At 43.8% G+C, this 18,672-nt stretch overlaps 1 protein-coding gene across 1 annotated transcript in view; it reads left to right on the top strand.

Moving 5' to 3' along the window:
• Positions 1–18,672, top strand: part of ALDH16A1 (aldehyde dehydrogenase 16 family member A1) — a 680,379-nt gene that overhangs the window by 379,555 nt on the left and 282,152 nt on the right. Inside the window, exon 13 of the mRNA XM_085616325.1 lies at positions 3,830–3,997. Within this exon, the coding sequence (XP_085472451.1) occupies positions 3,830–3,997 (168 nt within the window). The remainder of the gene's footprint in view (positions 1–3,829; positions 3,998–18,672) is intronic.

The following is an 18,672-nucleotide window of genomic DNA, read 5'->3' as shown; positions in this document are numbered from 1 at the left end:
TAATGTTATCTCTTAATACCCCGCACTCCTTAGCCACTTGTAGGTCCAGCTCAGATGGAGTCCCACGTTTGTTGAATAGTTCCGATTTGACTCCATTTTATTTTTTGTGGTCTGCTTGTTTTATCGAACTTGCTCACCTCAATGCCACTGTCGAGCTTTGCTTCTACCTGCCTTGACTCCTTCCCCTTACTTCCTTTATTACTGCTTTTTGTATAAGTAGGAGCCGGAACGGAGGAAGGGGGGGGGGAAGACCCTTTTGTCTCAAGCAATACAGAGCAGAAAGAGAGCTGTCAAGTTTTTCCAGACGTAGACTTTCAGCCCTGTTTTTACTGTTTTTGCCGCCTTTACTCCCCTCGCCCTCACACACTCCCCCCTCCCCCCCAGTTCAATTGTGACTGCCCTCGTCTTGCCACCCCCTACCAAACCTTCCTCCAAACCTTCAGGGGCTCGCCAGCATGTTTTAATGTCCCCGCAGTTTGCCACCGCCTCTGCCTCCAGTTTGAGTGCTCCCGCTGCCTTCCAGGTGCTGACTCTGCCACTCCTACCCCCGGATACGCCTCGGGGGAAACCGCCGCAGAGCAGCCGACGTGCTGCCTATCTCCAGCCCTTCCTTAGATCTGAGGCAGCAGCAAGGGAAGATAGTCGCGGCACCAACGCACATCCCTCGACGATTACCAGGTAGAAAAAATATGGGGATTTACTTTAGAGCACTTCCGCACCCTTGCGGGCATATTGAGCGCCGTGCAACAGCAAAAGCGGGAGAAACCACCGACAGGGCAGCGACCGCTTAACTCACGGCCGCCATGTTCTCCTCCGACAAAAGCCGCAAACAACTAAACACTATTGTGTAGATGTGCAACCTAAGCAACAAGCTAGTGTGGGCCAGGCTGTACTCAAAACATTGTTTCAAACCACTGCACCAGATACTGGTAGTCGCCGCTAGGAGTGAGTACTGCTATATAATCTATGCACAGTGTGTAATCTGCAACTCATATGCCTCGAACGGCAAATGCTACTTACCAGTATGCATCTGTTCTTGGCATGTAGAGCTGCGAATCTACACACGCCCACCCGCCTCCTCGGCTACCTTTATCTGTTCCAGTTTATCTTATTTAGATACAGCACGCATGAGCATCTTAACTGCTAATTACTACGCTCCATCATTTCCCTGCTGGCGAAAAACAATCTGACGATGGAGCCGAAGCCCATGCGCAATGCGATCCAAAGGAGGAGTCACATACCTCGTGACTTCCAAAGACTTTCCAAGAGGAAAAACAACTGCAAACATCCGGGTCCAACACCAGATGGCGATCTATGCACAGTGTGTAGATCTGCAGCTCTACATGCCAAGAACAGATGCATACTGGTAAGTAGCATTTGCCTTTATGTAAATGGCACAGTGGGTTACTGCTTTTGTCTCAGACATCCTTTTGTTACTTACAGTTCATAAGTTACAATCCTGATGTAGCACAGTGACCTATGAACTGTCGTCGAAGAGCTGCATGAAAAGTGCATGGTACAGATTAGAACGGTATGCTTTTTTCAATTTTTTTTTTTTTTATTATCCTTATGTTGCTAAAAAGGGTATGTTTGGGTAGAAATTAATTCTTAGTAAAGTCAACCTCCAACAAATGGCATACTTTTTAAATCCTGAGATTGGGCTTCTTCAGATGAAACACTGAAAATATACTGCCTACTAGTATGGATGGCATGTGATTCCTACATCTCCTAACCCTCATTGTCTTGTGCAACATTTTCTATAGACGGATTTACACATGTATGATTCTTTGTTTTCATAGTGTGTGTCTGTATGTGTGAAAAAAGTGCTCTCATACCCTACACCTGTATGAGTAGCACTATAAAACAAATGAAATGCATATGAAAGAGGTGCTATGGAGAGATAAGGGGCTTTATTGGAGAGTGGTAGTGAGAAATCCGTGTTGAAGGCTGTCAAAGGGTGGCACACCGGGCACCACTAGCGCAAAAGCCGGACCAGATAGTAGCATTGCAGTTCACCCCCCTCTGCTTTGCCTTGGGTCTCTTACTTGATTGAATCTGGGTATGTTTGGCCCCCACATTCTCTCGTCTCAATGATACTTGATTGAAGGGACCGAAGACTGCCTTTCTCATGGCTCTGCTCATTTTATATGGAAAGCCCCTCCCCTCCTTTTAGGATAACCTAACGTGGCATTTGGCAGCACGAAGCTCTGTGCACTTATTCAGCTTTTTCTGGAAAAATAGGGAAATAGGTTATGTCTTTCACCCAACCTACTACCACCTATTCACAACCCTGCATCTGGCGGCAGTGAAGCGTAGGTAACAAGGCTCTGGTCTGTGAGTCTACAACCCACATGTCTGCTGTTATTCTTGAGATGTAGAGTTTGGCGCCCCTAACCTGCCATGGGAGTCGACCAAGTGGGAGGAAGCAAGGGCTGGCAAATGTTCTGTGCCTTTTTCCAGGTAGGAGAGTGTCAGGCAGTGTGGAGAGGCATATCCGTCCTGTCACAAGGCCAAATAAACTTTAACAATCATGTTTGCTTAAACATCATCAAGGAGCAAAAAGAGTGAGATCAAATGTCTGTTATGGCAGTATGAGTCAACAGGATCGGATTGGTAAGGCGGGCCCTCGGGCAATGGGCCCAGTATCTGAGATGCAGCTGTCGGACGCTTTTTTGGCCAGCTTGGTGGGCAATTTGGGCTCAGTGGGGCCTGAACGGGCTTTCCGGAGGCAGTTGGGCCACTATTACCTCCCTTTTGCCAACAGGCGGAGGTGTCATTCCCAGTCTCTTGCTAGGCCATCCAGTTAATGTATGCAGATTGAGCAGGGGCCCTGAGCAGAAGTGGCCTCACTTATATTTAGGTGTGGTTCACCAGTGTTAACTAATACATACACAAATAGTCCTGCCAACACTTGCATATTTTTTTATCTCAGTGAAGTTAAGAAAACGTACCTCTTTTAGAGAAAATCCCCTCCTTTTTTATAATACTTAAAACACTGAAGCTGTGTTTTGTGAAAAGGCGCAATCTGCAAATGTGAGCCACTTTTTAGGGTGTTGGGGCCTATTTTTGATCCCAATCTAACCCTTTGAGTCAAGATCAGTATTAGTTTGGAGTTAATTGAAGGTGGAGTCAAACGTTATTTCAAATCCTAGCACACCATAAAGGTGATTTGAAAAAGACTACAATCAGTCAGGTCTATGGTGGTACAGAATATCACCTCAGAGTCCATCAGTATCTAGACGTCGACACTGATGCTCAGACATCCTCTACGTTGATGCTCTGCACTTGCCACAGGCTTGACTGACTTTGGTCTTTTGCAAATTAACTTCTGAATGGCGAGCATGCTGCCACCACTCCCAGTCATCTCACAAATTGGAGATTCAGCCTGGGTGACACCTATCAATATAGCTCAGCTCCGTCGATGAACAGCACAAAATGTGGAGCAGTTCCTGCGGAGTCTCAAATTAAGTTTCTTGAAGAAAAAACATAGGACAGGCTAGTAAAATGCAAATGGTGCGATGGTTCACTTTATCCAAAGAGGACTTTCGTCCCAATGGGTAGTGTCTCTAAGTCTGATAGGACTAGGCAGAGGCTCATTGGCTGTTTTTTTATGAAAAGGCAACATAAAGGAAATAGCCAACAGACAACAGGAATTCTGGACTTTTTTGTGGATGCATCATCCTGTGGTTTACTTTTAGGCAGAGGCTCATGGCTGACATTGCCAAGTATGCAGGTGACTGATCCGCAGCCCTGTCTTAGTTGGGGGTTTGGTCTGTGGTTATAGTGGATATGTTTGCTGACGTGGATTGCACTCTTGTTCTCTCTGCAGCGTTGACCGCACATATAAACTGTACTATGCTGGAGCGCAGAAGAGGCCAGATGGTATGTACTCACGACCTGTCTGCAGCCAGAGTGGAGATGTAGTAGCCTACGTCGCAGATGGCAACAGGAAGGATGTGCGCAATGCAGTGGAGGCAGCACACAAAGCTGCACCAGGGTGAGTAGTGTCTGCTGTGGTGGGTTGTGCGGTGAAATATATTTTGTGTGTTTGTGCATGCATGCAGTGAGGCAACTGTGAATCTATCTGAATCTAAGGTCGCCATCATGAGTATCGGTTACACAAGTGTTTGTGTGGCGATGCCATAGTATCTACACTCGCATTGTTCTGTAGTAACCTGGTGGTTACTGTAACTCTTGCACTGTGTAAGGAAAGGAATCTTTTGTTGAACACCCCCCTCACACATTTTTGGACCTATGCGTCTGGTTTTTCGATTATCAAGTGCACTAGGCCCTGCTGACCTGCCCACTGCATGTGCTCCGACCCCTCAAATGTATGTGCAATTGGCTAATAATGGATTGGCGTATTTGACGTGCCTGTAAGTCCCCAGTATATGGTACAAAATGTATACAGGGCTTGCAAGTTAAATGTTACCAGTTGGCTGCTGCAATTAATTGTGCCACCAAAACAGTGGCAGTTCTTTCCATAAGGAGGTTGTGTTGAATATGGCTACAGCTGTTCTACCTGGAGTGAGGGCAGTGCTACATGTGACCAACATTACTGTCTATAGGGCTGGAGTGCTAAATGCCGTTGTGGGCAGTACTGTGTATAGTGAGAGAAGGCCAAATGCGATGGTTGCACCAGTACTCGAAACACAACAGTTCTAAATGTGACCGCGGCAACACTACTTGTAAGTAGACATGGCTAAATCTGACAGCAGACGCACTTCATGTACTGGTGCACTACTGGATGCAAAAGCTACAAAATTGCCTCAGAGCGAAGTGTGATGACAGCAGTGCCAAATGTAGTGGGATAGTACCCGACTGCTCACTTCCACAAAACCAACCAGCCTCCGATCCTATACCTGTCGTGTAGGATCCTTCATAGATTTATCAATGCGCCCATTCAACTTGCACATTGATGAAGGAGGCAGAGGCTGAGATTCACCACTATGCAAGTGATATCCAACAATACTTTAAAATCTCTTCACCAGAGAACATTGGTAATATGAAAAGTGACGAACACAATTCCACAGTTGGGTTGAAGTGAACTTCCTTAGGTTAGTGATCCTCAATAGACATCCACAGAAGTTTAAAATTAGGCAGTCTGGGCTCAACAATGGTTTCTCACCTACTCCAGTAGATGAGGTTAAGTCACTGGTATTGTGGATTAAGACCTATCTGTCTCACAAACTGCTCACATTGTAATAGCTGCAAAAGCCTCCCACTTCTTAAAAACTATCAACCCATGCTATCTCTTAAGGACGTCTGCACTGCTGTTCAACTATTTTTCTAATAAGTCTGAGCTTCAGTAAATTCACTCTTGATCAAAGTCATTCTAAATTCGGCAAAGCCACACAGTCCTTTTCTGGCGCAGCTCCTGCCATTTGGAATTCACTACCAGTTGATGTGAGATGCTCATCTCGCAAATAACTAATGTACTTTTTTCACTGAGTTATTCTCCTTTGCTGCCTTTCTGCTTATTCTCCTTTCAAACTCTCCTCGCCCCCCTCCCATTGGTTCTAGGGTCCCACCTTCGTGCTTTTTGTCTTTGTATTGTACTGTAGTTCTGCACATTATCTTCATGTACACTCGTGGCTCCTTTCTGCTCGAGGTGTCTCTCATAGAAATATATATATATATATAAATATAAATATATATATAATATATATATATATATATATATATATATATATATATATATATATATATATATATATATTCACTGAAAAAACCATAGGTTTCACACATGTTATAGTTAGCGGAAATTTTACTGATAAAAAACCAGTGAAATTCCCCCGTTATAGTTAGTGTAGGCAACTATAACTCACGCGACCGCAATCCTCTGCTGATGCTAATACTGTATTTAGACACTTATTTGCCCATGTCTTCTTCCATACATTTTTAGCTATACATATATTTCAAATATTTTTTTTTCATAAAGACACATATGTCATCAGCAGAAGATTGCGGTCGCGTGAGTTATAGTTGCCTACACTAACTATAACGGGGGAATTTCACTGGTTTTTTATCAGTAAAATTTCCGCTAACTATAACATGTGTGAAACCTATGGTTTTTTCAGTGAATTTGCAAGGTTTTTTAAATGCTAATTCCTAACTATAACGTGTGTGAAACCTATGGTTTTTTCAGTGAATTTGTACGGTTTTTTAAATGCTAAGTTACTTTACGCCATTCGTGGCGTGCGCGCCCACTTAACGCAGTTCGTTCCGTGCGCGCACAGTAAGCACGCGGTGCGCTTCGCGCACCGCGCGCCCACTTTACGCAGTTAGTGCCGTGCACGCACGCGTAAGGAGTTATGGCAAGTGACTAAAGATGGACTGCCAGCCTGTCTCTTGAGTTTGAAATAAAGTGCTTGAAATCCTTCGTGCACTGGAGCCGTCACATTTCTGTGAGGAAATAATTTTGGATATATATATATATATATATATTTCTCGCACTTCTCGAGCATTCCTTGCCCCACCAAAACGAGAGTTGCGTCGTCTAACAGACTCGTCGAGTCTTTCAATATTTCCACACAAAGATGACGACGCCTTGTGCATTTTTTATCTTTTATTTTCCGCCGCTACCAAACTGTACTGTAGTTCTGCACATTATCTTCCATGTACACTCGTTTCTCCTTTCTGCTCTAGGTGTCTCTCTCATAGAAAAAAAGAAATATATATATATATATAATAAATTTTTTTAATTAGCAAAAAAAATATATATAAAAAAAAATTTAATTAGCAAAAAATTGAAACAATGATCACACAAATGCTCTTAAAAAGTAATACATAATCTGATCGGATGCAGGAAGTAATCTATCTCTACATTTATTCAGAAGTAAAGGTAAAAGCAGTTTTGTGTATATGTAAAATCCTTAAAATCAAATAAACATCACTCAGCGTCATTTTACAGAATGTCAATTTTTCCAGCTAATTAAACAGTGCTATCTAGTAAATAGTGTTCCGTTCTCATCAGGTATAAATGGTTCTTGATCCAATAAGAAACATTGTTTTAAAACCCAGTACAAGTATATAAAACATTAGTACATGTTGATTTGAGAGACCTTCTGCCACCATCTTTTTTCCGCTTTTAGTCCTTCCTTCTTCCTGCAGCTATAGAGCCAGCTGTGGGTATTTTATTCAGTGAATGTATCCCTCACTGTGCCATTGTGATTGCTGTTGAGAACCGTTATTTGTTATCTTTGAGCTTACTGCCTCGATGGCTTACTTGTCGGCTCTATGGAAGGGGTTGACACTTCCTCGGTTGGGTGGCGCTTTACAAAATAAATAAAAATGCATTTCCTGTTTTCTTTTTTTTTTTCAGAAGACTTTTCTGAGTTTTTTTTTGATCAACTATACTTGTGAATGAGCGTTTTCATGTCCAAATTTATTTCAAATTACAGGTCTTTCAAAATGTGTCCCACTTGCATATCTATTAAGAACTAGTATTACACCAAGCCTCTGGCGTAGAGGGTACCCCTAGTAGCATATTTTATTTAACTGTCTATCCTAAAAGGCCTGAAGGCGAACAAATTCTACTCTCCCTCCCTCCCTGCCTCCCTACCCCCTGCCTCTTAGTGTTGCGTCAGTTTACCTGTCCCGCATGCCCTTATTGCAACACCACAGAACCCAGCGTCAGTGGCTTTCCCTTTCTGAGCTTCAGCAGTTTGAATATCCATCAAGCCCTCCATGTCTCCTGAGACTCGTGGCCCCCTTTGGCACCCTATAATCCTAATTGTGACCCTCCAGAGTGAGATTGGAGACTACAACTGGCCCCTAAACCTGGATGTTAACTGTGGCGCTAGTTTGATTGGGTCCCTCCAGGGCACCGTGAGCCCTCAGCCTCAACCAGCCTGTATCCAGCAACTAGCCCCAATCCCAGCTCATCCTCACTACATCACTGGAATCCCGGAAGTACAATGCAGACCTGAATCTATTTTTGGCAAGTGATGTCCGTTCTAATTCTTGCAGCATTGAGCATTCAATCTGTCCCTCTTTAACTTTGTTATGCTTTTCGTTGGGTTTTAAAAAAAAAGTCTGCATCTTGCACCGGCCCACTGGGTGACTCTAGCTTGGAAACTGAACGTCAGCCACCAGAAATACACCACATCTTGTGTTATCAGCACGTGTATAGTGCTGTCTTCTATTGAAAGGCTCGGGTGAACACTGTAACAGGCTGTCTCCAGCGACCAGGGTATATAACTCGGGTAGAAAAGATGTAGCAACCGCTGTAGTCTGTGGCATTGGGCTCAAATGCTAGAATAGGTCACTCATTAGTATGCATTTCTAGTCACTCAAGAGGGAGATCGTCTTGGTCAGCCTCTGGATTAAATCTCCGACCTGCAAGTTAAGCATACACCTCTGTAGGAGGCACATAAGCTCGCTGTGTTATTCTGCCATCAGCATGGATGTCATTGAGGGGTCGCTGCGACCCGACCCCTTACGCCCTTTGCTACCCATAGCGCTGTGTGCGACCCTAGGCCTCACAGGTGGCAAATTCAGTGCCATGAACATAGGGGCAGCGGGGCTCCACTCTCTTTATTTTCTGTCAATGTTTTACTACACTAATAGTGAATATATAAAATATATTATTCACTAATCGTGTAATAAAAAGAGTACAATAAGCTGGAATATTGCCTTCCATGGCAGCTGAGGTAAGTAAAAAATGCTTTTAATTGTATGTATTGTTCATGCTTGCCGGTGAGAGTGTGTTTGTGTGAGCAAGTGCATTTGTATGTATGTGTGTGAATGAAAGTGGAGGTCAAAGGGCGTGTGATATCTTTTCCGCTACCCCAGGCATTTTGATGTATTGACGTCCACGAGTACCAGCATGTCAAATAAGGTGTTCTTTGCTCATTACATCTACAACAAATATATGTATAAATATATATATATATATATATATCACTTTTGTTAGCTGCGTATGATAGTATGCTACCAAATCGAATGGGGTGCACCTAGAACACCCCGGTGTTTTTACTTCTTAAAACTTTTCCGTTCTCATAGACACAGATACCGCACTCCACATAATGCTGATAATCAGAATTATTCAAATGTTTATGGTAGACATAAAATCACAAGAAGCGTCAGACACGTTTAGGCTCCTGTTAAAACTTTCTCACGACGCCTGCGAACTGCAAACGCCTTCATTTGATTGTACCTTAAACATGGAAAATGGACTTTCATATTCAAATTCAAATAAACATCGTAGCCATATTGTAGTATGCAAAGTATTACGTTTTTACAATTATTAAAACTGAAACGAGAATGCTGCCTTGTATATTCTCATTAATACATCATTTATGCCCCATTGGGCAAAATTAACATGCAAAGAAATGCGAGCTGATACACATATATGCCATAAGAGCAACTGATGAGGTAACATTTTAAAACATGCTGCCTTAAAAGTCATGGTATCGAACCTAAGTTCCAGTATACTATAGCCCTGTTGGGTATAAACTGATACAAATACCTCAAACCTTTAAAAGTAAATGATATTCTAAAATTAATAGATTGCCTCCTTGTAATATATAAACTGAACAGCATTCACATATCACGCCCTATTGAGCTATCTGCAAAGAAGGGAAAGCAAATTCACACACACAAAAAAAAAAATATATATATATATATATATATATATATGCCACAAGGAATCGCCTCACAAGATGCGCTGCATGGAAACGCCAAAGACGAACACGGACCCAGGAATAGGTGCTCTTAATTCTTTATTTTACTCCGTAACCTGCACCACCGCCATGACGCGTTTCGACCTACTGGAGGCCTTGGTCACATGACGCTAACAGAGAAAGCCTGAGTATTTAAAGTGCAAGTGCATAATAACGTGACAACGTAATCATGAACCTAGACAACAGATTTAAATATCGTGGTTTTGAAAATCAGAAATTGTCTTGTAATACCAAAATTAGTAATAATACATGTAAAATACATTTTGTACCCCAACAAGACAATAAGGTCAACAATGGGTCTCTGGAAACAATGATAAACAAAGATAGATAAACTTATCTAAATCGGTAGGCACAAGATGGAGAAAACCATACAAAATAGAGAACACGACAGGTTGAAAAAACGTTTACATAAAAAATTATTAATAATATTATTTCATTAGTTTAACGCAGCAAATGTATAGACTCCATCTAATTATGAGACAGAGTTGTAAACATATTTCACCTTAAATACACGTCATTTCTCATATTTGGTTTGCGCATGGGAACAACTGATTTCATATCAAATCAGTTGAGTTACTAACTGGTTTAATCCATTCCAACTCATGTTAAACTATGCCCCACTAAAAAAAGGTAACAGAATTACCCACTTATGTTCCTAGGACCTTCTAAATGAAGCTACGTTCAAGAAAGTGTTGATAGTGCAATCAGAAACAGAACCAATATCTGGTTCTTTTAAAAAAAAAAAACAACAAAAAAGAGGAGACAGGGAAAAAAGTGGTGGCTGCTATTAAAAAATAATAAAAAAATGACATGGAAAAACGAACAACGAAGCTCAACAGTCATATAGAATCCGAACAGAGGCGCGGAATAAATACTATAACATGCTATGCAGGATGTTTCATCGGGACAGTTGCGGTAAAGCCAATGGTTAGAGCCAAGTATAGAAGTCCTCACTGGCATTTAACCCGTTAGGTACCTTGGAGTCTAGCTCCAAAATGTACCGCGTCTCAAGTTTTCGAAGGATGGCTTCCCGATCCCCCCCACGTCTTAGTGGAGGCACAGAATCGATGACAAAGTAGCTGAGATCTTTAAGGTTACTGTTGTGTTTGTCACCGAAATGTCTTGCTACGGGGTATGATGTGTCATGATTCGTGATTGCCCTCATGTGCTGGAGTATACGTTTGTGTGCCTGCAATTTGGTGCTGCCAATATATCGCAGGCCACACGTACACTCCAGCACATAAACCACAAAATCTGTCCTGCATGTTAGTTTTTTGGTAATCTTACAGGAAGAGCTGGCAAATGGAGATAAATAGGTAGTGGTATTTCTGCCCAATGTGCAAGCCTTGCAAGAGGAACACTTAATGAATCCCTTACTGGCTTGTAGCCAATTACCGGTGTTACTGCTTAGTTCGGGACTGCTCTTTACTAGCATATCGCTCATAGACCGGGCTTCCCGAAAGGTTACAGCAGGGGCATTGGGCATATTGCTACCTATTACAGGATCAAAGCGGATTAGCGACCAATTTTTCTTAAAAATCTTACGCAAACTGTGATGTTGACGGTTATAGGTCAAAATTAATCTGGGTGCATCATTCTGGATGGAAGTCAAATTAGAGGCCTTACTGGAGATGGAATCACTATTTCTGGCAATCGGGGTATACCTCAAACCTTTAAAAGTAAATGATATTCTAAAATTAATAGATTGCCTCCTTGTAATATATAAACTGAACAGCATTCACATATCACGCCCTATTGAGCTATCTGCAAAGAAGGGAAAGCAAATTCACACACACAAAAAAAAAATATATATATTATAGTTAGTGCAGGAAACTATAACTCACGCGACCGCAATCCTCTGCTGATGCTAATACTGTATTTAGACACTTATTTGCCCATGTCTTCTTCCATAAATTTTTAGCTATACATATATTACAAATATTTTTTTTTCATAAAGACACATATGTCATCAGCAGAAGATTGCGGTCGCGTGAGTTATAGTTTCCTGCACTAACTATAACGGGGGAATTTCATTGGTTTTTTATCAGTAAAATTTCCGCTAACTATAACATGTGTGAAACCTATGGTTTTTTCAGTGAATTTGCAAGGTTTTTTAAATGCTAATTCCTAACTATAACGTGTGTGAAACCTATGGTTTTTTCAGTGAATTTGTACGGTTTTTTAAATGCTAAGTTACTTTACGCCATTCGTGGCGTGCGCGCCCACTTAACGCAGCTCGTTCCGTGCGCGCACGGTGCGCTTCGCGCACCGTGCGCGCACAGTGAGCACGCAGTGCGCTTTGCGCACCGCGTGCCCACTTTACGCAGTTAGTGCCGTGCACGCACGGTGGGCACGCGGTGACCTACGCGCACCGCGTGCCCACGTTACGCTAGATGGGCGAGTTATAGTTATCTGAACTAACTATAATGGGGGAATTTCAATGGTTTTTTACGAGTGAAATGTCCAGCTAACTATAACATGTGTGAAACCTTTGGTTTTTAAGTGAATTTGCAAGGTTTTTTAAATGCTAATTCCTAACTATAACGTGTGTGAAACCTATGGTTTTTTAAGTGAATTTGTACAGCTTTTTAAATGCTAAGTTATGTATGTTTTATTATATTTTTTATATATTTTTTGTTTTTAAAGGTTTTTCACGGTGCTCGCACTGTGCGCGCACCCCGCGATTTTTTGAAAAAAAAATAAAATGTTTTTTTCACCCTTCGGGGTCCTTTAGGGACCCCCTGACAAAGGCTAGGGGGTCAGGAACTCTCTACCCTGCTCCCTTTTCACGTTCGCCACCTTCCTTTTTCACTCTCGCACTGAAAACAAACAAAATGGCGGCCGACACTTCCTGATTTCGACCGATTCGAACGTTGACTGACATGAAACCACCAATCAGAATTACGCTCGCGCACGTTAGGGTGCGCGCACGGTGCGCGCACAGTGCGCGCACGGTGCGCGGCTATAGATATGTATGTGCTTTTAACTGCAATTTTCTCAGGAACTACTGAACAGATTGACTCCATATATGCAAAAGGCACATCCCTCAGCTGAGGACTACCTCTTTGCCAAATTTCAAGTAATTCTGTTCAGCCGTTCGGGCTGTACCTTGGACTAAAGGTCCCTATGGAAAATTGCATGGGGAAAACGCGTTTTGGGACCCCCCTTTTTTCTCAGTCCCCGCTTGACGAATCCCCCCGAGACTTTCAGGGTAGGAGAGGAGCGGAGCGCCCACCTATTTTGAAAATTTCGCGAGGATACGTCAACCGGCGCCAAAGTTATTCCAAATAGAATGTTGCGGATTTCCTATGGAAACACGGTCCTAACTATAACTATCTACTGGCGACCGCCAGTAGATAATTAAATCCAAAAAGATATCTTAGCTCTCCTTCATTCTCAATAGGATGACAAAGCACATATTTGTATACGGTCCTGTAAGTAAACAAAACAAAAAATAATCAATAACTGTGTACACTAAATATTTAAATAAGGCTGATAATACGTACTAAGTTAAAAAAAACTTTTAAACTCATGAAGCAAGAAATAGAAATAAGTTCAATTTCATAGAAATGTAAACATCTCTTTGCCCGTATTTAATCCTGAAGGTTCTTTCATTCCTATTCTCAGAATATATCTGCACTCAACCTGTCTCAATAACTTCTCCCTATCCCCCCCCCCCCCGCACCCCCTCGCCTCCAAGATCAATTTCTTCACCTGATCCAGTAAACCAGTGGTTCCCAAAGTGTGCGCCGCGGCACCCTGGTGCGCCGTGATGAGAAGCCAGGGGCGCCGCGCTGCCGCGCAGGATGTGGGTCATGGAAATTGCAACCGCAGCGCAACATGCGGGGGGGTTTAGAAATGCCACCTTCAGAATGGTTTTGGCCAAGAGCAAGCTGCCGCCAAACGCGTACGTGCGTACGTATGCACGCATCATACGTGCTTTAAGATGCGCAGTGTAAGCATTACTGCCATAGCAAGCTTGGAGCGTTCGAGGATCGTTGTTGCTGATCCCCGTGTTGTGCCGTGCCTCATGGGACCCTCTTCACCAGGAAATCGGTAAGTAAGCAAGGGCTTGTAGTGCCGCGCCCCCGATGCGCACTTTCTTGTAAATGTGAGATTTGTGCTCTCTTGTTTCTCTGAACGCCTTTTTCTTTCCTCACCACGTGTTCTCTCATTTGTTCTTCTTTTGCTTTCCACCACATCTCAGCTCCCTTATTCTCAAATGATCCGTTCCTTTTTTCCTTCTATTCTCCATGCGCTCTCTGGTCTCTCCCTTGTTCCTCTTCTTCTCGTTGAACTTATTTGACCCGTAGCTATCTAATTTAGCAACCCCCCGTGACCTAAGCTGTTGTTTACTTCTCTCTTCCCTCGCTCTCTGATCTTTCACTTCTCCCTCTCTGACCTGGAGAACTAAGCACCGTAGGAAAGACACGTCCCTCATACTTTTCCCCTATCGAGGCTTCTGCTTGCCCATCTCTGCAGGGTGCTGGGTGTAATCCTAGAAACGGAAGCTTTGGAAGTGTTTTAGACTTTTGTCTCAGGCGTGCATCCCTCTTTGAGAGCAGTGGCCCCAAGAAGGGCGAGTTTGACATTCCCTGGTGAAACTAGTGACTGGTAAACTGATTGCGGCCGATCCAGGGGCCACCATGTCCCGGGGTGCCTCCGTGCAGGAATACTTGGGGAGAGGATGTGGTCCGTAGGCTAGACTGCCGACTTTGGTGCTTAAAACCAGGGTTCGAGCCTCGGGTCGCGTCCACATCCTGTGATTCTGGGCAAATCACTTAATCTCCCCTTGCCTGAATGTGTAATGTAAATACGGCGCTATGTAAAGCGCTCCAATACGTTCTGGTCGAGTTAGCGCTATATAAATATGCAAAAAAATAAAATAAATACTTCGATGAACATGCTCTCCGTTCATGACTCCAGTCCATCTGCGACTCAAAGATGTTCTGCTGCGCTCCCATTGTTGCTTTATGACAGGTGCCACGCACAGTGCCCGAAAGCTCCTTATTAAGGATGTTATTTTGTTTATTAGTCTGGATTTCTGTGTTAAAATCTGTATGATTTACAAAGAAAAAAGGCTTATAAGCGTAGCAAGTGTTGGAGATGGTTGTGTTATCTGCTGTCTCAATTTTCTCTTGTGTGACTATCTTTCTGGGTCATGGAGAAGAATCATAGACTTCTCGCTCTAGTATTGCACAAACAGCAAAAATAGCGCAATAGATTGGCCCTGCTTTTGCACTGATGCAAGCGTTCTGTACTTGGCCCCTGATGCCCTGTTTCGGTGCTGACTGCTGTGTGGTAAGCACGTGGTTTTACCAAATGACGTTCCTTTGCAGTCTATCTATCCCACACATCTCTTCACTCAATTTCGGTGGGGTAGGCATGGGCCCTCTCGACCAGTAGTAAGGCCCACCAGGATGTTGCAGATGGCTCAAGCCCCCTCCAGGAGTGAGAGGGAGGGTTGGAATGGAACCGTAAATACGGTGGGGGTATTCAGACTGTCCTCACCCGTCGTGTCCTCCAGCAGTCAGTGGGCCCCTGATGCTTCCACGAAGGCTGGAATTTTCCGAAGGAGGAAGCCATTTTGATGTTTTTTTGGCATGCAATGCTCTGACTTTGTGTTTAGAAACAACATGGCGCCCATCAAGACTAGTTCAAGTAAAAAACTGAGGTTGGGCCGAAGATCGGCATGGCATTTTAAATAATAGTATCACCAGCATTATTTTTCCACTGAAAAGGCGGGCTCCACGGAGCTCGTAAAAGAAATCATAAGCCTTATTATCACGATTTCTTTATTTAACGAGTTCCATGGACCCCGCATTTTAGTGTAAAAATAATGATGGTGATACTGATTACGACAGACCAAACCCATTGTTCCATTTTCTCAGAGTGGGTCTCAGTACCAAAAGCTACTGAAAGCAGCAGCTGGCATAAATAAGGGTTTGGGACCAGGCACACAGTTTGCATCACTGCAGCATGTGTGTGCTCTCTGTTGCATCTGCTGCCTTGTGGTTAAAAAAAGTTGCATGGAAACATATTTTGCTATTAATCTTGTATTGTTTCTCACTTAACACGTTTTTATTAAACAACTGTTATCTTTTTATTTTGTTACAAATATGATTATAATACCTTCATTGCATCCCAATTAACTTAAGGGAGACAACAGGAAGTACTCCAGAGGTCGGGCTTACAAGACCCCGCCCACCGGTAAAAAAATGGTGGGGAGCCACGGCCAACCGCCAATTAGGTCAAGGGAGCCACGGGTCAAAAAAGTTTGGGAACCACTGCTCTAGGCAGAGGGTGTCCGTGCCAGCCCAAACCAGTTCTGCCTTCTCTGTGTCATGCTTGCCGAACACAGACCACGGAAGAGCGCGATCCCCTTCAACATGGCCGCTCGCTACTGCGCATGTGCAACGAAGTCAGGCGAGTAGAAAAGCCTGACTTCCGGTGAGCTCGAGGCTTCGCGTTCCAGTGTTGCTCCTCAGGCTGTTGTGGTGACTTCCTGTTGTTCCGACCCGTCCTTGGAGAATTGTTAGACCCGAGGATTCCTTGTTCCTTGCCTTTCGAGTCCCTCCCCACAACCTAGACATATGGGCTGATCTATTGTTAATTCAGCCATATCGTCAGAGCTCTGACTTGCCGAGTCCGCCTCCCTCTGCTCGGGACATTTTTGACTTAAGCGCGTAAGGCGCTATTCTTTCCTGTTTCCCGGTATTATCAGGATAACACGGGTAGCGGTGTGCTCCGCCCGCCTTTCCGGATTGTGTCCCGTGGGCCGGCCGGGTTTAACCGCTCCCGTCCCCTGCTCTCCCGTCTCTCAAGTACCGGCAATTCCCTATACTGTCCTCTATTTGCAGTCCTGTTTTAGTTAGCCTCCCAGAGACGAGCGATATCCACCGCATTTGGGGAGAGGTCTGGATCTGGTGTTAACCTACGTTTGGGTTGAAGGTGGTGAAGCGGACGTAGTACAGAGTTCTTCCTTCAAGACAACGGTACTGTGCAGGGGTAGACAGGGGGTGTGGTATACCTTTAATATAATACTACTCATCACTGTCCCTGTGTTTTGGACCTCTAGTTAAAGAACAGATGGAAGACGCTGGAGAACAGGTGTGCATTCCTTAACTCGTACCAGTGCCCTTCCAGTTAAATCTTTTAGAACGCTCAGGTCAATCATCCCTGTTTCCTCAAGCTAGGTATTCATTCTCCTACTGTTATCCCTCGTTTAAGGTGTGGCGGGGGGTTAGGGTATATTTTCCTATAAACTCGAGGTATTCACTCACTCTTTGTGCTTTCCTTGATTTCCAAGTCCCCAGACCGCAGATGAGGTGAAGACTGCCGTTCTCTGGATACTACCCCTCTTTCCTTGTTTTGTTTCCCCTCTTTCCACAATCACCTGTGTATTCTAGGGTTTGATAGATACACTGGGTGAGGGTGGAAAGTTGGGAATTAGCAACAGCATCCTGAAACTCGGTGGCGCTCCTGCAGAACCTTTATCCGGTAAGATCCTGACACTCTGGTGTGATTTCCCTGACGGGGGTGGAGACAGTATTGTCAGAGGCAGATCAGGCCCTTTGAGGTGCTAGGAAATCTCCTGCCTCTTCCCCCCCCCCATCGCAGCCCAGGTCTATTCAGCCCTTTCCTGACCTACCTAGACTATCGGGAGCCACCCTTGCTTCCTAGCCATCTGTCGTCCAAAGCCAATACAGGCAATCCACATTCCAGCAGAGGCACACAGGATAACTGAGCAGGAAAATACCTACTTCCTAAAAGTGGTATTTTCAAACACAGAATGTAAAAATCACCCTTACTAAAAGATACATCGTTAGATTCTGAGTAGAGGCATACAAAAATGTATTTTCCCACCTAGTTCCCAAGGCCAGTTATGTTTATAAGATGTTATAAACAAACTTCCCATTCAGTCATATGGGGAACAGATAGCCTTGCAATAGTGAAAAACGAAATTGGCTGTAATTCACTATCCGGACATGCCACGCACACCAGGGCATGTCCTACCTTTCACATACACTGCACCCTGCCCACAGGGGTACTTTGGGCCTACCTTAGGGGTGCCTGACGTGTAAGAAAAGGGAAGGTTAGGGACTGGCCAGTGTGTGCACGGGCTAAGTCGACATGACAGTTACTACTGCACGCAGACTCTGCAATGGCAGGTCTGAGATACATTTTCCGGGCTACTCAACGTGGGTGGCACAATCCGTGCTGCAGGTCCACGCGTAGCCTTTGGTTCCCAGGCCCTGGCACACTCAGTGCACTTTACTAGGGGCTGACAAGAAAACCAAACAGCCAATCATGGAAACACCAATCCCTAACATACTTTACCACAGGAGCACTTGCACTTTACCGATGCTCAGCAGTGCATAAAGTGCGCAGAAACACTACACCAGCAAAAACAGAGTCAAAAGCGGAAGGCAAGAAAGCAAAAACCAAAAGATGCCAAGTCTAACACACAGGGATTGGAAACTACAGTTTCTCTTAGTACGTAACATCTCAACATATGGTATGCTATTTTTTAATGGTATGGAGTGTAGCATTACCTGCGGTCACTTTTCTGAACACTGAAGATGTCAAATGTGAGTCTTCTACCTCTAATTTAACATCGAGGAATTTGATACTGGTGTTACTGATACGGCTTGTAAAAGAAAGGTTCAGATAATTTTTATTTATTTCAGTGACAAACTTATCTACAGATTCTAGATCTTCTTTCATCAATGTATCAAAGCCACATAATAATGTGTGGGGACCAGTCTTCGAAATATATATATATATCTATATATATATTCTACTGGCGGTCGCCAGTAGATAGCTATAGTTAGGACCGTGTTTCCATAGGAAATCCGCAACATTCTATTTTGAATAACTTTGGCGCCGATTGATGAATCCTTGCAAAATTTTCAAAATACCTACCCTGAAAGTCTCGGGGGGGATTCGTCAAGCGGGGGCTGAGAAAAAAGGGGGGTCCCAAAAC

Source organism: Triturus cristatus, chromosome 7 (genome assembly GCF_964204655.1).
Source record: "Triturus cristatus chromosome 7, aTriCri1.1, whole genome shotgun sequence".
Classification (NCBI taxonomy): domain Eukaryota; kingdom Metazoa; phylum Chordata; class Amphibia; order Caudata; family Salamandridae; genus Triturus; species Triturus cristatus.
Note: the sequence above shows the minus strand (reverse complement) of the source record. Positions and strands in the feature narration are given on the sequence as shown.